The sequence below is a fragment of the Enhydra lutris genome, unplaced genomic scaffold, assembly GCF_002288905.1.
Source record: "Enhydra lutris kenyoni isolate GAN:26980312 unplaced genomic scaffold, ASM228890v2 scaffoldscaffold2, whole genome shotgun sequence".
In the NCBI taxonomy this organism is placed as follows: Eukaryota; Metazoa; Chordata; class Mammalia; order Carnivora; family Mustelidae; genus Enhydra; species Enhydra lutris.
In genome coordinates this window covers 46,092,038-46,118,283 of record NW_019154086.1, presented here as the reverse complement: position 1 = coordinate 46,118,283, position 26,246 = coordinate 46,092,038, and the positions used below count along the sequence as shown (strand labels likewise).

General features: G+C 38.2%; 1 protein-coding gene across 2 annotated transcripts in view; it reads right to left on the bottom strand.

The window, feature by feature from the left end:
• LOC111150558 (transcription factor Dp-2) overlaps window positions 1–26,246 on the bottom strand; it is a 115,227-nt gene that overhangs the window by 5,436 nt on the left and 83,545 nt on the right. The window contains exons 6-10 of one of the 2 annotated variants that reach the window (XM_022508054.1): window positions 15,882–16,044; window positions 10,868–11,011; window positions 7,507–7,575; window positions 5,483–5,634; window positions 1,558–1,724 (exon numbers count right to left, since the gene is read on the bottom strand). In XM_022508054.1, coding sequence (XP_022363762.1) covers window positions 1,558–1,724; window positions 5,483–5,634; window positions 7,507–7,575; window positions 10,868–11,011; window positions 15,882–16,044 — 695 coding nt within the window. Of the gene's footprint in view, window positions 1–1,557; window positions 1,725–5,482; window positions 5,635–7,506; window positions 7,576–10,867; window positions 11,015–15,881; window positions 16,045–26,246 lie in introns of both variants that reach the window. The other variant, XM_022508049.1, reaches the window with a different exon arrangement.

The following is a 26,246-nucleotide window of genomic DNA, read 5'->3' as shown; positions in this document are numbered from 1 at the left end:
TCTTGGGAAATGAGACAATCATAAAGATTTCTGAATCAGAAAAAAAAAATCTGAATTAAACAACATGCAAAACATACTGTCTTTGTTTTCAAGTATACTCAGTATATTCTTAAAAATCACAATAAAAAGACAACCTGATGCAAAAATGTGCAAAGGATCTGAATAGATATCTCTGCAAGGAAGATCTACAAGTGACCAATAAGCACACAAAAAGACGCTTAGCACACTAGTCATTAGGAAAATGCAAAATAAAACCACAGTAAAATACTACCTCGCATCTACAAGAATAGGTTATAATAAAAAGGATGGACAGTAATAATTACTGAGAAGGATGTGGACAACCCAGAACCCTTATACACTTCTGGTAGGATTGTAAAATGGTACAAATGCTTTTGGAGAATAGTTGGGCAGTTGCTCAAAATGTGAAATATAGAGTTGCCATTTGACCAAGAAATTGCACTACTAGGTATAGAACCGGAAGTGACAATTTAGGATCACACGGAAACATGTACAAGAATGTTTATAGCAACATCATTCGTAATAGCCCCGAAGTAGAAACAATCCAAATGTCTGCCAACTAATGAATGGGTAGATGAAATGTGCTATTATTCATACGATGGCAATAAAAAGGGATGAAGTACCGGTGCTACGGCATGGATGAACCTTGAAAACCTCATGCTAAATGAAAGACGTCTGTCACAAAGGCTGCTAGTGCACGATTCCATCTACAGGAAATATCCGGAATGGACAAATCCAGTGACAAAGCAGATTACTGGTTGCCTAGGGCTGGGAGGAATGGGAGAAGGAGGGACTGCTAATGTGTATGGGGTTTCTTTCTGAAATGATAAAAATAAAAATGTTGTAGAATTAGTGATGATTGCACAACCATATGAATATACTAAGTCCCACTGAAGTGTACATACCATAAAATGGTGAATTTTATGGTATGTGAATGAAATCTTAATTAAAAAAAATGAGGATGCCATTTCACATCCACCTGATTTGGGAAAAATAGAATTATTTCCATCCTGCAGGTGAGAATGTAACTTGTGAAATCAAATTAAAAAGCTCTGGCTTTATCATAAGTGAAGCTGCAGCCGCCCCCACTGGGGACCCATCTGTCTCATGCCACACACCGGCACGTGAGGCACTATGGTATCATCACAGAAATGTTCAAAGTAGCACTGTTTTTCATATTAAGAAACTGGAAACAAAACTCAAAGGTTCATCATCAGTAAAATGAATAAATAGTGATATAATCATATAATGGAGTTCTATACAGTGGTAAAAATGTATGAATTACAGCTACATTAAATCATGTGGATGAATGAAAAGATTATGTTGAGTGGAAAAACCCATTATCACTAAAGAATGTATCACTCACTAGGAGTCCATTTATATAAAGGTCAGCAGTAAGTAAAATGAAACAAGAAACTGTTCCCAGTTTACTATATTTGTGTTTGTATCTCTAAAGAAAAGCAAGCAATGATAAGTAAGAAATTCAAGGGAATGGTCACGTTTAAAGGGGACAGAATGGGAAAGCATTCGTTAACATACCTGTGATATAACCTTCTAAGGCCTTTGGCACCAGTGATTTAGCAAGTTTCAGATCCTCCAGAGAGCATTTGCCTGACTCCAGGCCAAAGGACATTCCCATCCGCTTCAGTACTTCTATGTCATCATGGATCTCAAAGGTGTTGTCAAAATTAAAAAGATATTCAAACCTGCATCAGAAAACAAAGTTAGTACGGGACTTCAGTGGGATAGGGGAGGGCTGCGTAGTGTGGTACTCTGTACATTACATAAAAGAATGAGGGCCTATGTTCAGCTGTAGTACTGGAAACAGCTACTGTCATTCCGCTGTGTTCAGGGGAATGACATCTCAAATAAGCCACTTTGCCAATTAAAACAGTTTTCCTATGACAGACAATAGGAGTCCATAAACTTCAGCCCTCATTAAGCTGTTACAAACAGGGGACAACTTTGGTGTAAAGCCAATACTTTTCAAGCTTTGTCACAAAAGTCAAATTATTAAGAAAGCCTTTTCAGTTTAATATATGACAACCCTACTCTGAGTTGGCCTATTAGGTTTGAGGAAAAAAACCCCATTTTGGATGCTTGCTTAATGTTCCTGAATCAAGTGTTAACTAAAGCATACTTTAGATAAGCAATAAATGCATGACTTTTCACAAATGAACCAAAACTCAAATCCTGTCTTAAGAGCCTAAGAAGTGAAACAACTTAAGGAAAAAGTGCCACATAAATATATAGAACATTTCCAAATGTTCTTGAAAAATACCAAATCAGGGATGCCTGAGTGGCTCAGTCAGTTAAGTGGCTGCCTTCAGCTCAGGTTATGATCCCAGGGTCCTGGGATGGAGTCCAGCATCTGGCCCTTTGCTCAGCAGGGAGTCTGCTTCTCCTTCTATCTGCCGCTCCCCCTGCTTGTGCTCTCTCTCTCTCTAGCAAATAAAGAAAACCTTAAAAAAGAAAAGTACCAAATCAGGATGCCCAGATGCCCAGTACACCCCAAAAAAGGTGAATATAGGGGCGCCTGGGTGGCTTAGTCATTAAGCATATGCCTTTGGCTCAGGTCATGATCCCAAGGTCCTGGGCTCGAGCCCTGCATCCGGCTCCCTGCTCAGTGGGGAGCCAACTTCTCCTTCTCCCTCTGCCTGCCACACTGCCTACTTGTGCTCTCTCTCTCTGCCAAATAAATAAAATCTGAAGAAAAAAAAAAAAGTAAATATAGGAAAGCATAGTCTTTTTGACTCCTAGGCTAGGCCCTGGGGCACCTTCACACCCACAGGCCTCAGCCCTATGGGGACGGAGTGCAGTGAATATTCTGGCACAGTGGTGCATTTGTTTATGTTGTCATGAAATTCTTACTAAAGTCATGAGAAGGTAAAATTATTCATGCTATATCTTACATCAGGGTAAAGATTATAATTTAAAGTGAAATGCCAAGTTTAAATAATCTGAAGTATATAAATCTGAATAAAGGATATTAACAAATTTTCAGGAAAAAAAAATGCCTGTCACAGGGATGATTCCTGGCATATGTTAAAAGCAGACGGTTCTGTAAATTTAATCCCCATTGTGAAAAAGCCTCCAGGCTAATTAAGGGGAAAAGATTGCATCACCAAAGTAACTGAAAGACAAGGCTTTAGGACCTACCTTGCAACAAGCTTGTACAAGCTGCTCATAGCCTCCTTCCCTTCACTCAGAGGAGGGCCAGGAAAGGGCATGAGTCAGTAAACCACTGAGGGAAGGAAACCTCACCAGGCCCCAGCCTGGGATGAACAGAATCCATAATTCCCTTAGGTCAATGGTTCCCAGATTCTCTTGCTACTCTTTTTTAGACTTAGAACACTAAGTGATGAAGAGAATTTAATAATCCCTTAGAAAACAAGAGGCTAACTGGAGAGAGAAACTAGAATTCTAAGTTTGTTTCTCCTGAAAGTATGTTAAAAATTCTATAGGATTCTCAGTTTTATGAGAATATATGTTAACAGTCCCTACAGATGTAGGTTTTTGAGGATTTTGCAACTGTGTGAATAATAATACAGACACATACCATTACTGACCACAGGGCTGGGTCCTTTAAGAACTGATCTATAACTTTTGAAAACCAGCAAGTTAAATACTGTAATTCTCACTTTTGTAGGAGGAAACAACCAGATCTCAGAAAGGTTAAGACACTATGTTGCTAGCAGACAGAATGAAAAATGGATCTTCTGACTTCATACCATTTTTCCTTGTGTCTATAGTCTTAATTATCAAACACTTTTGAAATCCCTGCTCACTGTTTTTCTTTGGGCACCTTCTTATTTAAGTGACCCAGAATCTCTGTATGCAATCAAGAGAAACAGGGGAAGCAACACGGCCTGAGACAACAGTGGGAAAAACAAGGGAAGGCAAAGCCCAAGGGCAATGCTGTAGCTCCAAGGAGACCAGAAGTCCTAGTCTCCCGGACAGGCTTGGATTATGCCTGTGGGACTGATATAATTACTGGGCCTCTTTTGCTTTCAAATGAATCCCAATTTGGTCAATAGATTATATGCTGACTCCTTGTAACAGCAGCTATATTTATAAAGTGCTTGCCTTGGGTCAGACCCTTTAAAGACATCATGGTATTTAAGCCTCACAAGGCTAGGATGTGATAGAGGCCTTGGAATCATCCCCTTTTGTTCTTTAGAAAGCTGCTCTGAAGCAGCTAAATGGGGGAGTCACAATCCACATTTGGGTCTGTCTCACTCCACAACCCTACTTCCTTAACTATCTCAGGACACAGGTCATGGCCTGAAGACTACTACTGTTCTCATGAAGGGTAAAGTTACAAATTACAAATTAATTACAAATTACAATTAATTCTTAGCAGTATCTTTAAAACTGCTACTTTTCACTTGCTATGATAAATATCATCATCAACTTTAGTTAAAATGTAAAAAAATCTCGGTGGGAATGTAAATTGGTACAGCCACCATGGAAAACAGTATGGCGGTTCCTCAAAAACAAACAAACAAACAAACAAACAAACAAACAAACAAACTACCATGTGATTCAGCAATCTCACTTGTGGGTATCTATCTGAAGGAAACAGAATCACTATTTCACAAAGAAAACCGCACCCCCGTGTTCACTGCAGCATTATTTACAATAGCCAAGATAGAGAAACAACCTGACTGTCCACTGAAATATGAATGGATAAAGAAAATGTGGTATATGTGTGTGCACACACATGTTTGTGCACAAATGGAATATTTGGCCATAAAAAAGAAGGAAATTCTGACATTTGCAACAGCATGGGTGGACCTTGAGGGCATTATGCTAACTGAAATATATCAAATACTGTATGATTTCACTTATATGTAGAATCTAAAAAAAAAATGAACTCATAGATGCAGAGAACAGACTGGTGGTTGCCAGAGGTGGAGGTGTTGAAGGTTATCAAAAGGTATAAACTTCTAGTTATAAAATAAACAAGAAAAAAAGCAAGCAGAGAATGCATCTAGCATTTTCCTGTCCATTCATTAATAAAGAGAAGCATACTCAACTCAGATAGAGCAAAACAAAGAAACAACTGCCTTAATGCCACATGCTAACCTAAAATATTTCCACACTAAACCATGGAAGTGAATCACCAGTGAATCCACCTTGTCCCAGGCTCTCACTGATGGTCTACTTTAAGGCAGTTACTTGCCCAGGGTTACCACATACATGTACATACACGTGCACCTTGGCCAGGGTCTAGGGCCACAATGCATATAGGACAGGCAGTGCAGTGCCAGGCACAAGATAGGGGCTGAGAGGGTGAGTGATGAAGAATGCACTAGTAGATGGCAGCACTCCATGTCTGCACCCCAGGGAGGTCAGCCTCAGAGGGCTCGGATAATGAAGAACACCCTTCTTTATGCTGTGAATGATAGGAATGTGTTCCCAGGAGGCAAGCCCTACAGGCCTCCCCTAGTTCTCCACTCACTTGTCACTGGAGATGCTGCAATCTATGACTGTTTTTCTGCTTGTATTGATGATTATAAATGGCAGCTGAATGGTGGAGTTCAGAGCTGGAGGACCCTGGTTCTGCTGTTCATTTTGCCGATTTCTCTGAACCAGGTTTTTGAAAGCGATTTGCTGTAATGATCAAGAAAAAGAATATGGTCATTTAATGTGGATAAGTGAGTTGGGAAATTTAGGACTTAAAAAAAAAAACACAGTATACATTGCACAAAGATAAGCAGAGGAAAAAATATTCAACTTCCCTTAATGAAGGCTATCTAGGGGTATGAACATCCCCCCTGCACGAGGGTGATCATGCCCAGCACCGTTCTTTCTGATAAACAGGTAACTACAGGCATACTGATAAACAAGTATTCTTAGTAACATTATGCCAAGAATCAGGCTCCAAAATGTTCCATGAGGAACATTGAGGAAATCCGAGAAAGGCTTGGCACAGAGGTGAGGGAGTGTGAGCTAGTGGGAAACCCTGTGGGGACAGGAACAGCAGGGGCAGGGGAGGGGAGCTTGGAAGGAAGTGAGAGCACGGATCAGAAGCCAGCGCCTGGCAGGCCAGGTTGCAGAAGGCAGAATTCCACAGGGAGGAGCACAGGAAAAAAACCATCAGCTTTCAAATTCTTCTAAGTGTTTTGTTTTATAACCTGCAGAATACTCTTCAAACAAAACCTTATTTTGAAATCCAGTATGAAAAATACATAAAATGCTTGCTCTAGCACTAGCTCCTCAGGTAGGTCCTGCAGGGTTCAGAGTGAAAGCAGACACAGAACACAGCAAGGAAGAAAGTGGCGGCCTACTCAGGGCGGAACATCACCTTTGGAGCTTGCCCGTCTTTGGGCAATCTCTGCTCTATCTGCTGCTACTTCTCTGCCCCTGGTCTACTTCCTTTCCTACTTCCTTCTCAGATCATACGGAGCTCTCTGCAAGGGCTAAATGCTCTTCTCTTGCTGCTGTGATTTACATATGAAGGTGAAATAAACAAAGAGAAGCATCTAGAAAGTGAAAAACAAAAATGTGGAATATTTAAGAATACCTAACCTATTCTGTCCATTAGACAAAGGGAGTGTTTTGGGAAAACACTGCTACAGTATTTGGTAACTTAATTGTTACCTTTATTTATGAAAAGTGGACTCACCTAAAAAATTAAATAGGCTCTAACATTGTGAAATTAAAGTGGATTTTATGAGTGGTTGAAAGCTTTTCATATAAAGACAATTTGCTGATTAAAAAATAAAAAAGCATAAAGACCCTCTGGGCTCATTTTAAAAAGTGATTCTGATTGCACTGAAAATGACCCCAGTGTACTGCTCAAAGTGAATTTTTACAGCAACTACAACTACCAAAAATAAAAAAAAAATAATTAAAAAAAAAAAGGCCATGTGATTTTACCTCAATGATTTTATACACTGGCTCTATTATATTTGAAAAACCATCCAAATTCCAGGCAATTATCCAAAACAGTATAAATATAGGGATCCTTATTACACTATAAAAGCTAATTTTCTTAAAAAGAAGTGCATTTTAACTTTTGGTATTTCTACAAAGTTTATCGAATCATTCATTACATATTGTTCTGTTATTTACAGATAATAAGTTATTACAGGTGGATCTGATAATTTTACTCCAAGTGCCTGAAGTTTAATGAGCCTTACTTCTTGATATTCCAAATTAGGGCTAAAATAAACACACACGAAAGGACTTCTGACAGTTTCTGTTCAGAGTAAGAGTAAGTGTCAGAAGTAATGCATAATATAAATCATGCACAGGGTAGGTGACCTGTCATGGGGCCATGATGATGGTGAGAGACAATCATCGTAACGGCAGACCATGTGGATGGTGGTGAGCTCAGATGTGGAGGAGGCCGCCCTAGTGCGGTCCCGTCAGACACTACTCAAAAGGCAACCAAAGGAGAAAACACCAATGCTAAAAGCAAATAAATAGAGTAGCAGAATATAGGTACCGAAAGAATGAAAAACATCCCAGCTTCTTTACCTGCAGGAGAAGTTCTTGCAGCTGGGCCCGCTTCTGCTTTATCCGTTCTATCCTCCTCTGCTTCTCTATCTTTAAAACACAGGTTACAAAATAACATGAACATATGGAGAGTATAAAGTATTGCTCACTTCCCAGGTTCCCATTCTCAGATATCAAGAATTTTCCTTAGGGGTGCATGGGTGGCTCAGTCCATTAAGTGTTCAATTCTTGGCTTCAGCTCAGGTCATGATCTTAAGAGCCTGCATTGGGCTCTGCACTCAGTGCGGAGTCTGCTTGGAATTCTCTCCTTCTCCATATCCTTCGGCCCCTCCCCCAGCTCATGCTCTGTGTTCTCTCTCTAAAATAAATAAATCAATCTTAAAAAAGGAATTTTCCTTAAAATTCAATCCACTTTAACAACCAATATCAATAAAGGCATATCACACCTTTTTGGGGAGCAGGGGTTGGGGTATGCAAGTAGGCATGATAGCAGAATTGTGGTAACTCTTATTATTAATGAAACCCATCCACTTAATAAATACTTGATATGCAGTACTTGTTGCTATTTTCAAATTCTAATCAAAGTAATAGCTAACACTTAATGAATACTTACTCTGTGTGCCAGCAACTCAACTAAGCACTTTATACACACATTATCTTTTTTTCCCTCCCTACACACATTACCTTAAGGCATCTTCTTAAGACCCTAGGAGGTGAGAACTGTTGTTACCCATTTTCCATGTAAGGAAATGGAGGCATATAGGGTTAAGTAACGGCCCAAGGTCACATAGCTAGTGAAGGGCAAGAGTCAGGATTTGAACCTAAGCCATCTGGTTCCAGAGACCTTACTATTAATTACTTTCTTATATTACCCCCAACCCAAAGAATGCAGTAAGATCTCATTTAAGATTTCAGTTTAACTGACTTTTAAATAGGCATACCTCCTAATACAGAGAGCCTACATATTCAATACACAATTTCTACTTGTAGAGTAAGGAACATGCTTATGGGACAAATTTCCCAGCTTCACACAACTATTACTTAATAGTTAACTTAATAACTAAATAGTTAGTAGGGTCTGAATTTCCTTATAGATGAGTTCCTCACTGTGTCTTTGGGCAAAAGTGAGTAACATCAAACATGACATTTTTCTTGTCAACTCTAACAGTGTTTCTTATTTGCTCCCCATCTACTCCAGTCTGCACCAAGAGTTTCTTCTCATTTTTCATCTAACCACTAAAGCACTTTCATCTTAAATTACTTAAGATTCACTAGAAAAATCTATATGGCTTTCTAAATTTGAAAAGGGTTTCCCCCCTGTACCTGCAGCTGTGACAGGCCAGTCCCCTATCTGTCCCTCATACCCCCATTTAACACCAAGCCAAGTTGTATCAATTCTACCTGTAAAACACCTCTCCAACCTCATGACACTGACTTAACTCAGACCATCTCCAAGCCACCCCCTCAATTTCCCTCCTCATCTTCCTGTTAGTTCAACTTCCAACCTCACTAGGAGGATGATCCCTTGAATATGTCCCATCAGTCTTGCTCTTTATATTCAAAAGCTTCCCACTGTTTCCAGGATCAGGTCCTCAAAGCTTCACACTTAGAAATCCATCCCCTTTAGCCCTGCCTGTACTCTGGTCACACCCAGCTGTGTACATGCATTCTTACGTCTGCCTCTGGAAGGCCCCCTGCCCTAAACCACTGGGCAAACGCCTACACCTCCCTCATCACTGAGCTCAAGGAATTGTTTCTTTTCTTGGTAAAGCCCTCCTTCATCTCCCTTTCCAGAGCATCTGTATATATGTCTTTCACAGGAATAATTGACCACAGTTTTGATAACTTCTTTTACATTTTTCCTTTCCTCAATTAGAATGAAAGCTCCTGGGGTCAGAGATTCTGTCTTGTATAATCTTTGGGTACACACACAGTAACTGCTAATAGATTTCTGCTTGTTGAGGCTTTGTTATCAGCTTACTATTACTGGTAATAAAAATGATCCTCGGGATACCTGGGTGGCTCACTAAGTTAAGTGTCTGCCTTTAGGTCAGGTCACGACCTCAGAGTCCTGGGATCGAGTCCCAAATTCGGCTCCTTGCTCAGCAGGGAGCCTGGTTCTCCCTCTGCCTGCCACTTTCTCTCTCTGACAAATAAATAAAATCTTTAAAAAAAAAAATTAGAGAAAAAAACTTAAAAAAACAAATCCTCAAATTCTACTCTATCAGGAGAAAAGGAGGTCATTTCCATGGTAGCATATGAATAACATTCTATAACCATTTTTTTTTGTTCAAAGATTTTATTTATTTGAGAGAGAGAGCATGAGTGGAGGGGAGGGGGCAGAGGCAGAAGCAGACCCTCCCCACTAAGTAGGGAGCCCAACGTGGGACCTCAATCTCAGGATCCTGGGATCAAGACCTGAGCTGAAGGCAAATGCTTAACTGACTGAGCCACTCAGGCACCCCAACATTCTACAGCTCCTGATGAATGTCTGATTTCTCCCTCCATCCACAAGGGCAGTAATATCAAATAAGTTTTGATTTGCTGAGGGGAAAAAGGACTAATAAAAACATGAAATCAACCATATTTATTGCCAGAAACTATATTTAACCTCAGTGTATTCCATTTATGGCCATGAGAGTACAATTATGTCAAATCAATTTAAAACCAGTAGGTCAGGGCACATGCTCATATAGGAAAGATTTTATATAGCATCCCAAAATCATGTACACTGAACATTCTATCCTTTCTGATAAAGACACAGATGAAATACCATTTTGTTGCCACTGATGCGAGAATCAAGGACAAAAGTTTAAACACTAAAAGTAAACAGCCAGTTTGATCTTTTTTTTTTTTTTTTTTTGGGATCCATACAGCAATCATTTCATCAAATAACATATTATTTCTATTCATGAGTTGTCAAAAATTTATTATTAGAGTGTTCACAATTAAACTAGAATAAAATACCTTTTCTAAGAAATGTCTATGTCTCTCATTAGTCAACTAAATACCTTTCTAAATCTCCTTCCAGTTCTAAAATTCAACAAAGAGTCTGACAAAAAAAAAATAGTATACATGAATAATTAGAAATATTTTAATATTATATGTATTCCTAAATTAAAATGCCTCTTATAGAGGTGCCAGGTTGGCTGAGTCTGCTAAGTGTCTGCCTTCGGCTCAGGTCATGATGTCAGGGTCTTGGGATGGAACCCTGTGTCAGGCTCCTTGCTCAGTGGGGAGTCTACTTCTCCCTCTCCCTCTGCCACTCCTCCTGCTTGTGCTCTCTAATAAATAATTCAAATCATTAAAAATAAAATAAAATAAAATGCCTCTTATGTAAAATAGAACAAACTACTATCTAAAAACAGATTTTTCCACTTACCTCAAGATTTTGACATTCCTGAGCAGAATTGGTAGGCAGGCCAATCCACTTGATTTCTTTTTTTTCCTTTGAAATTATGTTCATTGCCATTAACACATTTAAAGCATCATAAACTCTTCTTCTAATATTCTTCTGGTCATAAGCCTGCTAAAAAATACTTTTAATGAGTGATAAATTTCAAGGCTTAAGATACAGTCACAGGATATTAGGATATTTAATATTATTATTATAATATCTTAGGAGTGTTTAAAGAATTCTATACCCAGTGAAAATATCCTTCAAAAGTAAGGATGAGATAAAGATACTTTCAAACAATCTAAAACATAAAACATTCTAAAAAATAAAGATTACATTAGCAACAGATCTAAATGAAAAAATATTAAAGGGCATTCTTCAGATAGAAGAAAGATGGATGGGATACAAGGTAGAAGTTTGGAGATGTAGGATGGAATGAAGACCAACATGAAAGACAAATATGTGGGTATATTTCAAATAACACTCACTTTATAAAATAATAATGTCTTGTGGAGTCAAGAATATATATAGAACTAACATAAGTGACAACAGTATATATCAGAAAGGGGTAATGGAGGTATTAATTAAAGTGGGCTAAAACCCTGCATTGTCTGGGAGGATATTATAAGACTTTGAAAAGTCAAGGATGCATGTTTTAGTTAGGTAAAACAGTGCTTTTCAAGTATGTGGTCCAAGGACTAGTGCTGATCTGAAAACTGTTAATGTTTCTACGATGAAAATAGGGAACTTGCACCAAAATATCACCACACAGATCACTAAAGCACATTGTTTATTTCAGCTGATTTTTTTTTTAAGCAAGATTTTTCTCAATGAAGGAGACTGTGTTAACTTAGATTGTGGAAAGAAAAAAACCTGCATTTTATTGTGGACAAGCAGTTCCTATGAAAAATCCAATCAACGAAATGCCGTGATAATAATGGATGGTTGAGAAAACTGAATACAGAAACTAAACCTGAAGGGAGAAACTGACGTTACAGAAGTGAATGTAAATATTAGAAATCCTGACCCTATAGAAATAATGATAATATAATAAAAAATATCAGGAGACAAACCGAAGTAGGCCTGCTGAGTGAGGTTCTCTTTGATATTTAAAGGGGCACAGGATCCAAAGCAGATGAAATATTCAAACAGATGAAGTACATTAATAATAAAGGTTTTGGCACAAAATATTTATTTAAAGTCGGGACGCCTGGGTGGCTCAGTTGGTTAAGCGGCTGCCTTCGGCTCGGGTCGTGATCCCAGCGTCCTGGAATCGAGTCCCACATCGGGCTCCTTGCTTGGCAGGGAGCCTGCTTCTCCCTCTGCCTCTGCCTGCCATTCTGTCTGCATGTGCTCGCTCTCTCTCCCTCTCTCTCTGACAAATAAATAAATAAAATCTTTAAAAAAAAAATAAAGTCATAACGACAACTATAATAATATTATTCTTTTAACAACTACCACTAATATATTCAATCTGAATTTGTGCTGAACAGGAATGACGGGAGATGCAAGTAAATACAAGCATATTAATTTTTTTCCTTCATAACCAACAGATACTGGTTTTATAGGTGACAACAAACAAAGGAAACAAAATAATGAAGTTACTTAAAGTTATAAAGATAACCAATTAAAGAACTAAAAGAACAAACCTTCCGATTTATTAAAAAAAAAAAAAAAAATCCCTCACACAGCAGGGAATAGGAAGAAAAACCCCCCAAACTTGTATCCAGGGATGGGGTTGGAGGTGGTTAGTAAAAATGTATGTTAGATGATGAAATGTACTAAGAAATGCCTCAGTACAGAGACATCTGAATGAAAACTGGAGGGGAGAGAGAAACCGTATGGCTCCTTAGCAGAGATTCACACAAAGGAAATAGTGAGTTTAACAGCCTGATAAGGAACATATCCGGCATATTCACTCCAAAACAAAAAAACAAAAAAACCCCACCAGTCTCATTCATGATCATCAGTGTGAAACTCCTACTAAATTTTCAGGAAACTATACAGAATTTGATTAAATTCAATATCCATTTCTGATATTTTTAATTAAGAAAAATGAAAGAAATGTTCATTTAAAAAGATCAAATTATGGTTGCTATCATTTCAAAATATAATCTTTATCATAAGGTGGCTAGAGTGTAGTAACAGGGAGAGTGCATAGCAGGAGACGAGATTGGAGAGGTAATGGTGGGCCAGGTCATATGGAGACTTGTAGAACATTTTTGAGAACTTCCACTTTCACTCAGAATCAGAATGTTACGTACCTTCTCTACAGTTGCCAGAGAAAAGAATGACTCACAAGAAAAAACTCAAAGCAACCCCCCAAAATATAAATAATTCAACTCACGATCTCTGATCACAGCTAATGAAAAACTCAGTAAAAAGTAAAAACCCAGAAAAACAAACAAAAATCCCTATCATCAGGAACTATAAAAACTCTAATGCCATTCTTAGGTCAGAGAGGAAATGAAAACCAAAGTTGCAGAATATTTAAAGAATAACATTATATCAGAATCAATGGGAAATGGCTAAAGCAGTAAACGAGAGGAAAAGTTGTAGCTATGAAGATTTTAATTACTAAACAAAATAATAAAAGTAAAGTATACACCATAGTCTATAGAATAGAAAAATAACAAAAGTAACTTCAGGAAAGAGAATATTAAATGAAGATAAAAGGGGTGCCCGAGTGGCTCAGTTGGTTAAGCGTCTGCCTTCGGCTCAGATCATGATCCCAGGGTTCTGGGATTGAGCCCCACATTGCGGGGAGCCTGCTTCTCCCCTCCCTCTGCTTGGGTGCTCCTGCTCTCTGTCAAATAAATAAATAAATAAAAATTTTAAAGAAAAATGAAGATTAAAAAAAAGAACTGCAAAACAGGAGGGTCAATATAGATCTAAGAAATGGTTATTTGAGAAAAATAATTGCAAATAATTTTGAGAACAGGTATGAAATGGAGGATTTTCCAAGAAAACATAAAATACCAAACTGACTCTAAGGGAGACAGAAATTCTAAACAGACTAATTACCAAAGAAAAAATGGAGAATACTATTTAAGCTTTACCCCCCACCAAATCGACAGGCCTAGATGGTGTCACAGGTGATTTCTATAACATGTCAGGGAAGAGAAATATACAACCCATGCTATTTAACCTGTAATGGAGTAAAGAGGAATAAGGAAGAAAAAAGCCTCTAAATTTTAAAAAACCAGCATTAACACTGCAAATCAAAACTGCAAAGATGGTAAAAAAAAAAAAAAAAATCCCACCAATCTCATTTGTGTCAGTGTAAAACTCCTCAGTTTTCAGGAAAGTATACAGAATTTGATTAAATTCAGTATCCATTTCTGATTTTTTTTTTAGTTAAGAAAGAAACTGGGATTGAGCCTTACATCGGGCTCTCTGCTCAGCGGGGAGCCTGCTTCCTCCTCTCTCTCTGCCTGCCTCTCTGCCTACTTGTGATCTCTGTCTGTCAAATAAATAAATAAAATCTTTAAAAAAAAATCAAATTATGGTTGCTATCATCTCAAAAATAAAACCTTTGTCATAATTAAGGTTGGAAGACTATAACTATTTCCACTAAGGTCAAGAACTGTTATAAAAATTATTGTGGGGGAAAAAAAGAATTGTTGTGGAGTACATATAATATGATTACATTTAAATAAAATGCAAATTGACCTATAATGATAAAAAGCAGATCAAAGGTTGCCTAGGGATAGAGGGAGAGGGAGGGACAGATTACAAAAGGCGGAAAGAACCTTCTGGAAGTGACAGAACTGTTCTTTATTGCTCTCTAAAATAAATAAATAAAATCTTTAAAAAATAAAAAAGGAAATAAATTTTATTATGTATATGCATAAGGAATTTGGGGGATGATACTCAAGAATCTCAAGAATAGTGAATATACCTTTGGGGAAACAGATTAAGGTCTTGGTAAGGAGATATTGTGGGGCACGTGAGTGGCTCAGTCAGTTAAACATTTGCCTTTGACTCAGGTCATCATCTCAGGGTCCTGGGATTGAGCCCCAGGTCAGGCTCCCTGCTTAGCGGGAAGCGTGCTTCTCCCTCTTACTCTGTAGCTACCCCTGCTTGTGCTCTCTCAAATAAAAATAAATAAATAAGTAAAATCTTTAAAAAGAAAAAGAGAGAGGTTTTTTATTATATACTCTTTGGTAAAACTGAATTTTTTAAGACACATTCATACATTATTTTTCAATTAAAAACAAGATAAATTTTTCAAATTGACTTAGATATAGAAGAAACATTAATGAATTCAGAAACACATCCCAAGTCATTCAAATATAAAAAGTATGTTTAAGAAAAGTATATTCCTGGGCACTCAGGCGGCTGAGCCAGTTAAGCGTCTGCCTTCGGCTCACGTCATCATCTCAAGGTCCTAGGATGGAGCCCTGAGTTAGGCTCCCTGCTCTGCAGGGAGTCTGCTTCTCCCTCTCCCTCCCTCTCTTTCAAATAAATAAAATCTTTTTTTTTTTTTAAAGATTTTATTTATTTATTTGACAGGGAGAGAGAGATCACAAGTAGGCAGAGAGGCAGGCAGAAAGAGGGGGAGGCAGGCTCACTGCTGAGCAGAGAGCCCGATGCGGGGCTCGATTCCAGGACCCTGAGATCATGACCTGAGCCGAAGGCAGAGGCTTAACCCACTGAGCCACCCAGGTGCACCTCAAATAAATAAAATCTTAAAAAAACAAACAAAAACAGTATGTTCCTTTTGTAGCCCCAAAAAGTAGATTTTTAAAAATATTTGTTAATCTTTATGTTTAAATATATAATAAAAGAACGCTTTCAAAAACAAAACTAACAAAAACTCAACAACAAAAGAATTCCCCAATCGGTAATATGAAACCCTCAGGTAAAGGAGTCGGGGATTCCTCAGGTAAAGGAGTCAGGGATTCCCCAGCTTGTCTGAGTCCTTAAAAAATGACAGTCAACCCAGAGATATACTATTTTGTCGTTCCAGTCAAAGTCACGTGCATGATGTACCTACCGAATCAGCGGCCAAATGGTTATTTGAATTGGTGAACTCTGATACCAGCTCATCAGCCACTTCATTATATGACGTTGTACCTTTCCGCTGAACTTTCTCACACACTTTCATGGAAAAATGTCTCAAGCCTTTTCCATTTTTATCTCCTTTTTTGCTTCGTTTACTAAAAGAGAAAAAAGTACATATTTATATACTAGACTTCCTTTATAAAACTAATGGGAGAATATAGTAATTTGATTCCTGCTTTAAGTGGTAAATTTTAAATTGAATTCGAATGAAGAAATGTTTTGAACTTAATTTTTGCCTTAAAGCAAAATAAAGTATGAAGTTGAGTGTTTTCTATACACATCATTCATTTATTCAATAAATATTTACTGACCAGTTACTTACTATTATGTGCCAGGTACTATTCTACATACTGGGAATAAATCCATGAGAAAAACAGACAAAAACACTGCCCTGGTAGTTACATATTTACCTTTTTTGTATTCTGTGTGTGCCACAGTTCTTTTTCACGTAAAATTAAAAGTACCACTATTCTCAGTTTCATTTATCTACTCAAATTTCAAACAGAGGTCATTGGTATTAATAAAAGATCTAAGTCTTCAATTATTTTAACTTTGGTTAATGCTTAGTCCTAAACTCTGATAACTTACTACATTTTCAGGGGTTCAATTTAGTTCTACCAATTTCTGAGTGCCAACTATATGCCAAGAACTGCAGTAGGGACTAGAATACAAAAATGACAACTGAGGCAAAATCCTTTCCCTTAGTATGAATCTCGTTGTGGGGTGGGGGGAAGACAGTGGAGAACAAATCAGACCTATAAGGACAGACAGTTCCAATGTAGTAAGGTTAAGTGCCAAGACAGAGTTATTTACAAGTTCATGGGAACTGAGAAGAGGGACATCTTATCTAACCTAGAGGAGAAAGATTTGCTGGAATAAGAGCCAAGTGAAAACAATCAACAAAATGAAAAGGCAACCTATGGAATGGGAGAAAATATTTACAAACCCTTTATCTGACAGGGGGTTAATAGCCAAAATAGCTAAGGAGCTCCAACAACTCATTAACAAAAAACCCCCAAATAACCCAATTAAAAATAGGCAAAAGTCATAGACAAAAGTTTCTCCAAAGAGAACAAACAAATGGCCAACAGGTGTATGAAAAGGTGCTCAACATCACTAATCATTAGAGAAATGCAAATCAAAACCACAATGAGGTATTACCTCACATCTGTTAGGATGGCTATTAAAAAACAAAACAAAACAAACAAGATAAGCACTGGTGAAAATGTGGAGAAATTAGAACCCTGGTACACTGCTGGTGGGAATGGAAAATGGTACAGTCGCTATGAAAAAAGTATGGAGGTTCTCAAAATATTTAAAATAGAATTTCCAGGGGTGCCTGGGTGGCTCAGTGGGTTGGGCCTCTGCCTTCGGCTCAGGTCATGATCTCAGGGTCCTGGGATTGAGCCCCACGTCGGGCCCTCTGCTTAGTGGGGAGCCTGCTCCCCTCTGCCGCCGCCTGCCTCTCTGCCTACTTGTGATCTCTCTCTCTGTGTCAAATAAATAAATAAAATCTTTTAAAATAAACAAACAAACAAACAAATAAAATAGAATTTCCATATGGTCCAGTGATCCGTTTCTGGGTATATATCCGAAAGAACTGAAATCAGGATCTCAAAAAGGTATCTGCACTCTCGTGTTCATTGAGCATTATTCACAATAGCCAAGAAATGGAACTAACCTAATGTCCATAGGCAGATAAAAGGATTTAAAAATGTGGATATACATACAATGGAATATTATTTGGCCCTAAAAGAGAATGAAATCCTGCCATATGTGACAACATGGATGAAGCTGGAGGACATTATAGCCAATCGCAGAAGGATAAATAATGCATATCTCACTTATATAAGGTATGTAAAACAGTCAAACACATAGAAGCAAAGAGTAGAATGATGCTTGCCAGGGCCCGGAGGGAAAGGGAAAACAAGGAATTGCTCAACACGTTCAATGAAGTTTCAGTTATGCAAGAAGAGCAAGTTCTAGATATCTGCTGTACAACATAGTACGTATGGTTAATGATAATGTACACTTAAAAAAGTTGTTGGGGGTAAATCTCGTAAGTGTTTTCACTGCCACCACCACCAAAAGAGAACTGTCAAGTGAAGGAAGTTAGTAAGGGCAACTAGGCAGAAGCAGCAGCAGTACACACATGGGAGAGTGCAACAGATGATAAATGTTCAGAGACTTAGAAACAAACAGTGCAGTATTACCAGAAGATAAAGTACAAGGCAAAAGATGAACCAGAAAGGGAAATAAGAGGCCAGGCCCATAAATGCCATGCAAAGGAACCTGTACTTTATCACCTTTAGTATAATTATATTCACTTACAAATTATTTGCACATTTGGGGTGCCTGGATGGTTCAGTCATTAAGCATCTGCCTTCAGCTCAGGTCATGATCCCAGGGTCCTGGGATCGAGCCCCACATCGGGCTCCCTGCTCAGCGGGAAGCCTGCTTCTTGCTCTCCCACTCTCCCTGCTTGTGTTCCCTCTCTCATTGTGTCTCTGTCAAATAAATAAATAAAATCTTTTTTTTTTTAAAGATTTTATTTATTTATTTGACAGAGAGAGAGATCACAAGTAGGCAGAGAGGCAGGCAGAGAGAGAAGGCAGAGGCTTAACCCACTGAGCCACCCAGGTGCCCCAATAAATAAAATCTTTAAAAAAAAAAATCATTTACTCATTCTACTGTCTTATATACATTAAGAAACAGACTAAATGTACTTTTTTAAAAGAACGAAGGACAGATACCTACTTTCTTTTTTTAATTTTTATTTATATCTATTTATTTATTTTTAAGGATTTTATTTATCCATTTGAGAGAGAGTGTGAGAGACAGCATGAAAAGGGAGAAGGTCAGAGGGAGAAGCAGACTCCCTGGAGCTGGGAGCCTGATGCAGGACTCAATCCTGGGACTCTCGGGATCATGACTTGCGCTGAAGGCAGTCACTCAACCGACTGAGCCACCCAGGCACCCTAGATATCTTTCTTTTTCCCCACATTCCCAAAGAATCACCTGTGGTCACAGACTACTACTACTATTACCACTAACTACTACTACTGAAATACTGGGAAGCCACTAAAGGTAACATGGTAAAATAGGCAGAGATTCTGGCTGCAAAGTAGAAAATGCCATTTATGAGGGGACAAAAGCAGAGACCAAATAAGAGGTAAGCCTAGGAAGAAATATCGACTCTTGAAATTGGGGCAACTAGATAAGTAGGGTTGAATAAGAAGAGATGGATTTGTGTAAATTTTAAAGATGAACATTTATTTTTATCTTTACTAAGTGACTGGTTGATACAAATGTTAAGAAAGAGGGAAGTGAGAGAACGACTCTTAGAAAGGGGGTCATTTATTGAGATCCGGGAGACAGGAACACAGTCATGAGCTGCATTTTAAGCCTCCTCATCCACATGGTCCAATACCTAGGTATGATCCACATGTAGCTATCGAGCACCTGAAATCTGGGAAGCCTAAATTAAGACGACTTCACTGAATTTCCAAGACTTGTATGAGAAATGAATGTTAAATACCTCATGGATATTTTTTACAGTAATTACATGTTGAAATATATTTTAGATATATTAGATTAAATAAGATATAAAAATTAATTTCAGGGGCGCCTGGCTGGCTCAGTTGGTAGAGCACGCCGACTCTTGATCTTGCACTGGGAAAGTGAGCCCCGTTCTGGGTGAGGAGATTACTTAAAAATAAAATCTAAAAAATAAAAACAAATGTGAAATTAATTTTAAAACTGGCTATTAGAAAATTAAAAATTACATGTGCCTTGCATTACATTTTTTTTGGTCAGCAATAATATTAAGTTTGACATGTCAGTGGAATAGCCCAACAGGTATAATCAATAGATAATCAAAGATATAAGTCTCACTTTTAAGTGAGCTTATAGGACAGGTCACTTCCAAACTCATCAGCATGTGTACCCATGCCAACCTTCTTCCTAGAAGTCTTACAGGATGAGGTATCCCTTTTTGTTATTAAATCTAACTTCCTTTTTTATTTTTTAAAAAGATTATTTATTTATTTATTTGACAGACAGAGATCATGAATAGGCAGAGAGTCAGGCAGGCAGAGAAGGGAAGCAGGGTCCCCGCCGAGCAGAGAGCCCAATGTGGGGCTTGATCCCAGGACCCCGAGATCATGACCTGAGCCGAAGGCAGAAGCTTCAACCCACTGAGCCACCCAGGCACCCCTAACTTCCTCTTTTAAGGTAACAGCTTTATTGAAATATAATTCACACACCGTAAGCTCTATTTTTTAAAGTATACAATTCAGCAGCAACCATCACCACAATCTAATTTCTTCACCCTAAAGAGAAACCCTGCACCCACTGACAATCATGCCTCATTCTCCCAGACCCTCTTCTTTCTTTTTCTCCTCTCTCTCTCTCCTTTCTTCCTTCTTCACTTCTCGCTCTCTCCTTTCCTCCCTCCCTTTAAGCAGGTTTCACGCCCAGTGTGATACTCAATGTGGGGCCTTAACTCATGACCCTGAGATCAAGACCTGAGCTGAGATCAAGAGTTGGATGCTCAACTGACTGAGCCACCCAGGCGCCCCCAGAGTCAACTTTTCAACCTGAAAATTTCACTTCAGTGCTTCTATTTCTGTATTATTTGCTCTCCTTGAGCTGTTCTATCCAGTGTTTTGTTTTTAATATATAACTTTATTTTGAAACTGGAATCTGATCCAGACTCTAGATCCAATTTACCACAATAAAGGAAATAGCAAGGACAGAATAACACATTAAACTATACTACAGGGATTCAATAAGCAAATTCTTTAGGCTTTTCCTTTAGGATATATAATGTGGTTTCTTCAACTCAAAATTGTAGTGGGAATAAAGGAGGGAGGGAGGGGAAAAAGAGAGTGAAGGGGGAAAATAATAACAGAAGGGGAATCTACAGATTTTCTAAGACATAAATTTATTTAAATCCTGATTCAAATAAAACACACACACACAGACGCGCATGTGCGCACCAGTTATGGGGGAGTCAGGGAAAACAGCAATAGCAGCAGAGTTTTCAAACTCTCCAAATCCCCACATTAAAACAGAACAACTAGAGGGGCGCCTGAGTGGCTCAGTGGGTTGAGCCTCTGCCTTCAGCTCAGGTCATGATCTCAGTTCTGGGATCGAGTCCCGTATCGGACTCTCTGCTCAGGGGGGAGCCTGCTTCCTCCTCTCTCTCTCTCTGCTTGCCTCTCTGCCTACTTGTGATCTCTCTCTGTCAAATAAATAAATAAAATCTTAAAAAAAAAAAACAAAAAAAAAAACAAAACAAAAAACAAAACAGAACAACTAGAGAGCAAAAACCAAAACGCTATGACTACATTTACAACAAAACCAGATGACAAGGTATCTTCAACAAGCCCCAGAATACAAACCACCAATACCCAAAAAGTCTGCACAATAAAGAAATCCTCAGTGGGGCTGCACCTAATGGAACTCAGAACAGGATAATCCCAAAATAGCCATCAAGAGTTTGCCAGAAAGCATAACAGGTCAATTTGAGAGCATCAGCTGAAACAAGGAGATTTACCCTCTTCAATACCAGCTGAGTGCAAGGACCACAACAAGGTTCCAACGATCCCGTCTGTAGGACTCCCACAACTGATATTCAAGAGAAAAATGACAAATACTGGAGGTAGACAAAGTATCTACGGACAGTAAGAGTATCTGAAGAAGAAAACCAAAGCAAGAAAACAGAATACTAAATGCTAAATTCAAGAATATGTTCAGAAATAAAAAAAGAAAAGAATGTCAACCCAGAATGACTAGTACCAAAACATTCTGGCAAAATTCCAAATTTCAAAGAAAAAGAATCCTTTATGCATCTAGAAGAAAAGAATATCAGTTTTTTTTTTAATAGCAAGGCATTACGCTAGAAGAAATAAATGTATTTAGGAAATTGAGAGAAAGTATGAACCAAGGACTTTTGTATCCAGTGAAACTGACTTAATTCAAATATAAAATGCGCAAAACCCAGGGATTATTATTCCTATAAGCTCCTTCTGAAGAAACTACCAGAGCACAAGCTTCAGACAAGCAAAATGACTAGAGAGACATTCACATAACGCCTGGTGATGTTACCTATAGATCGAAGACTAAATGAGGGCCGGGAGGAAAGAGTACAGTATACTACAGTGGGGTAACACTGCGAATAAAGTACAACTATTAAAAAAAAAGGGGAGGGGGCATCTGGGTGGCGCAGACGGTTAAGCTTTCAACTCTTGGTTTCAGCTCAGGCTGTGACCTCAGGGTCCTGGGATAAAGCCTTGTGTTGGACTCCATGCTCAACAAGGAGCTGTCTAAGGCGCTCTCTCCCTCTTCCTCTGCCTCTCCCCCAACCCTTGCTGGCCCTCTCTTTCTCCCTCTCTCAAATCTTAAAGGAAACTGGGGAGAGAACAGAGAGAGCACATGCAAAAAAATTTTAATGTTTTTAGTAACCACAATAATGATAATATTACTATTATTTGGGACATTAAGTGATGTAATATGGGATAAAACCAATGAAGTAATTATCATATACACTAATTCTATTACCTTTTCATCCCCTTAGTCCTTAAAAATCAGGATTCTCAGTATGGAAGAAAGGGGAATGAGATGTAATGGAGAAGAGGTTTAGTAAGATTTGCACTGGAATTATCAATATGAACCCATGAAGTATTACATGAAGTATTATATCCTGGTTCTGTCCATTTAAAAGGACTAGAAAAAAATGACCAATCTGGTAGCAGTGAGCATCTGCAGCCCCAATTGGAGCCTAACATATAATTCTCCCTAAAGGAAATCAGGGATTCTTAGAAAAATGGCTGATTCTAGGTATAGGGCAGGAAACATGTAAGATGAACTTGGAACATCTTATAATACCGCATCACAAGCATCAAAGACTACTAGGGTCCTGTCTAAAGGACTTAAGAGTCAATTAGAAGAGGCTCCCACTAGCCAAACATGGGACAATTTAAGGTTCAATTGTGATAGTAACTGCAATGTATGAAACCCATCAAGTATGGTCAAATTCATGAATTCATAATGACGCTTTTAAAAGGAAAGATTTGGTCATCTTTGGAGGAAGACCAGGAACAAGTTCATCATCTTGAAAACTGGCCAATAAATGGAAGGGATCAAGCATTTATTCTGCTTTCTTATATGAACTGTACCTCTAGGTAAAGAAATAGAAGAGCTGAAGTGTCTTTATATGAAAGTAGTGCCAGTACTTAGAATAATACTAATTGCAACCCACAATGAATTAATAGGTACAAGCATTAAGCATCAGTGGTGTGCGCATCATAAAAAGAGAGACAATGGAAGAACATACCACTATCCTTGCCAAGGCACAAACGTCAGTCTGATAAAGTCACTAAATCTTACTGCCAAACTACAGGAAATACAGAAAATAGGAATGTATTGAGATGGACATCAGTATGAAATCAGTGAAATCTAGACTGGGAAACTGCGTAAGTCAAACAGCCTAGTTTCAACAACTAAAATGAGGAAAATAATGGGACAGAAGGGATCTATATATAAAAGAGGTATCAACTTTTTTTTAACGGACAAGACTAAAATGTGCGAAAGGATGCACATTTAGGTAATGAAACTATCTGAATCTTCAAGGAAGTGATTACTCTAAATATCAGGATATTTATAGGACAGAGAGGGTATAGTGATTAGGATGGGGCACATGAAGGGACCTCTGGGTTCTACTTCTTGATCTGGTGATGGTTACAAGACTATGCCATAAAGTAATTTATTAGTCATACTTCTGCTTTTTGGTGATCTTTCTGTATCTGAATCTTGTTTTTTAAAAAAGCAAACAAACATGACATTTCAAACAACTAGAAATCTGAAGACTTACTACATATTTGGTATTAATTATTGTTCATTTTCCTAGGTATAATGATATTTAAAATATTTAAATAAAATAATAATGATATTTAAAAAGGAGTCTTTTGGGGTGCCTGGGTGGCTCAGTGGGTTAAGCCTCTGCCTTCAGCTCAGGTCATGATCTCAGGGTCCTGGGATCGAGCCCCGCATTGGGCTCTCTGCTCCGCAGGGAGCCTGCTTCCCCCCCTCTCTCTGCCTGCCTCTCTGCCTACTTGTGATCTCTGTCAAATAAATAAATAAAATCTTTAAAAAAAAGTGGGGGGAGCAATAAGATAATCATAGGGTAGTTCAGGGTGATCACCTGACGAATTGCCCTCTACAGTCAGAATAGATAATTTTTTTCATTTTTTATAATTTTTTTATGGATAATTTTTTTTAAAGACTTTATTTGACAGAGAGAGACAGAGAGAGAGGGAACACAAGTAGGAAGACTGGGAGAGGGAGAAGCAGGCTTCCCACCAAGCAAGGAGTCTGATGTGGGGCTCAATCCCAGGACCGTGGGATCATGACTCGAGCTGAAAGCAGACGGTTAACCAACTGAGCCACCCAGATGCCCCCAAACACGGATAATTTTTTTAAAAAGATTTTATTTATTCATTTGAGAGAGAGCATGAGCGGAGGAGAGAAAAGGCAGAAGCAGATTACTGGCTCAGCAAAGAGCCTGACACAGGGCTTGATCCCAGGATTCTCATGACCTAAGCAGGAGGAGGATGCTTAACCATCTGCACTACCCAGGTGCCCCAGACATGGATAATATTTAAAGGAAGAAACTAAACACAGTTCTTAAATAGGAACAACTAGACTTTTAACAACTTTTAATAGCTGAGGAACATACTCTTGAAACAAAGACAACCTACATGGAATAATTTTATAAGATCATTCAGTGCATGCAATGATAATGAACTTGAAAAAAAAACTGGTTAAATATATATATGGAAAAGAGAGGGGGCAAGAACTGAAGCAAACTCTGCACAGAGGATGGAGCCCCACAGGGGACTCAATCCCACGACCCTAAGATATATTCCCAATTATATAGTTTTCAACAGTTAACTTTATTTAACTTAGACCCACAGTACTCTTCCATCTGAAAAACAGAACTACAAGTAACCACCTCACAAGGCTGCTGTGAGGATTAAATTATCCAGCAGCTGATTTTTCTCTCTGAGCTCCCAGAATTTTCACAAGCAATACAAAACTGAAGGATACCACTCAGCACTGGCTGAATCAAGAAATAAGGTTTGTTCTTTGGAAGGCTGACAGAGCATCATGCCCAAAACAAACCCAACCAATACCACATTAAGATTCAACAAAAATAAGAATAGCTTATACCTGCAGTACATAAATAGGAGATCGCTCCTGCAAGTCTATAAAAGATTCTCTGACAGTTAAGGAACAATGCCTCTACTTAATGTTCTAAAGGAACACTGAAAGGTATAAAAACTCACCAACAAAAACAACTGAATTAAAAAATGGGCAAGGGACTTGAATAGACATTTCTTCAAAGGAGATATACAAATGGCCAATAAGACCTAAAAAGATGCTCAACATCAGTAATCATTAGGGAAATGCAAATGAAAACCACAATGAGATTAGGATGGCTATTATCAAAAAGTGTTATGAGAACATGGAGAAACTGGAACCTTTGTACACTGCTGTTGACAATTTAAATGGTACAGTCACTGTAGAAAATACTAGGATCTTGCCTAATATATAAAGAACTAATATAAAGAACTCTACTATAAAGTTGTAATATAAAGAACTCCTACAACTCAATAACTAAAGACCAAAGGATATGGAAAGACTTCTTCAAAGAAAATATACAAGGGTCCTATAAGCACATGAAGAGGTGTTCAACATCATTAGCCATTAGAGAAATGAAAATCAAAACCATAATGAAATATCATTTCACATTCACAAGGATGGCTATAGTAAAAAAGACAAATAACAAACACTGGAAAGGACGCAGAGAAACTGGAACCCGTTGCTGGGAGGAATGTAAAATGGTACAGCTACTCTGGAAGACAGCCTATTCAAAAGGCTAAAGAATTATCATTTGATCTTGCAATTCCATTCCTAGGTATATACAAAAGAGAAATGACAAATCACAAATGTTCATAGCAGCATAACTCAAATATCCATCATTAATGAACAAATACACAAAATGTGGTATGTCCATACAATGGAATAAAAATGAGTAATGTATTAATATATGCTACAACATGGATGAACCTTGAAAATACGTGAAATGAAAGAAGCCAACCACAAGTTTAATCAAGGCAGAGTTCTGTTTCCTTGAAACCAATTCTCTTAAGTTTCAGCCCTAGGGAACAAATGTCTTTGGTGTTAATACCTGCATGTGTGGAAATGAAATGAGATGTACAAGGGGATTCGG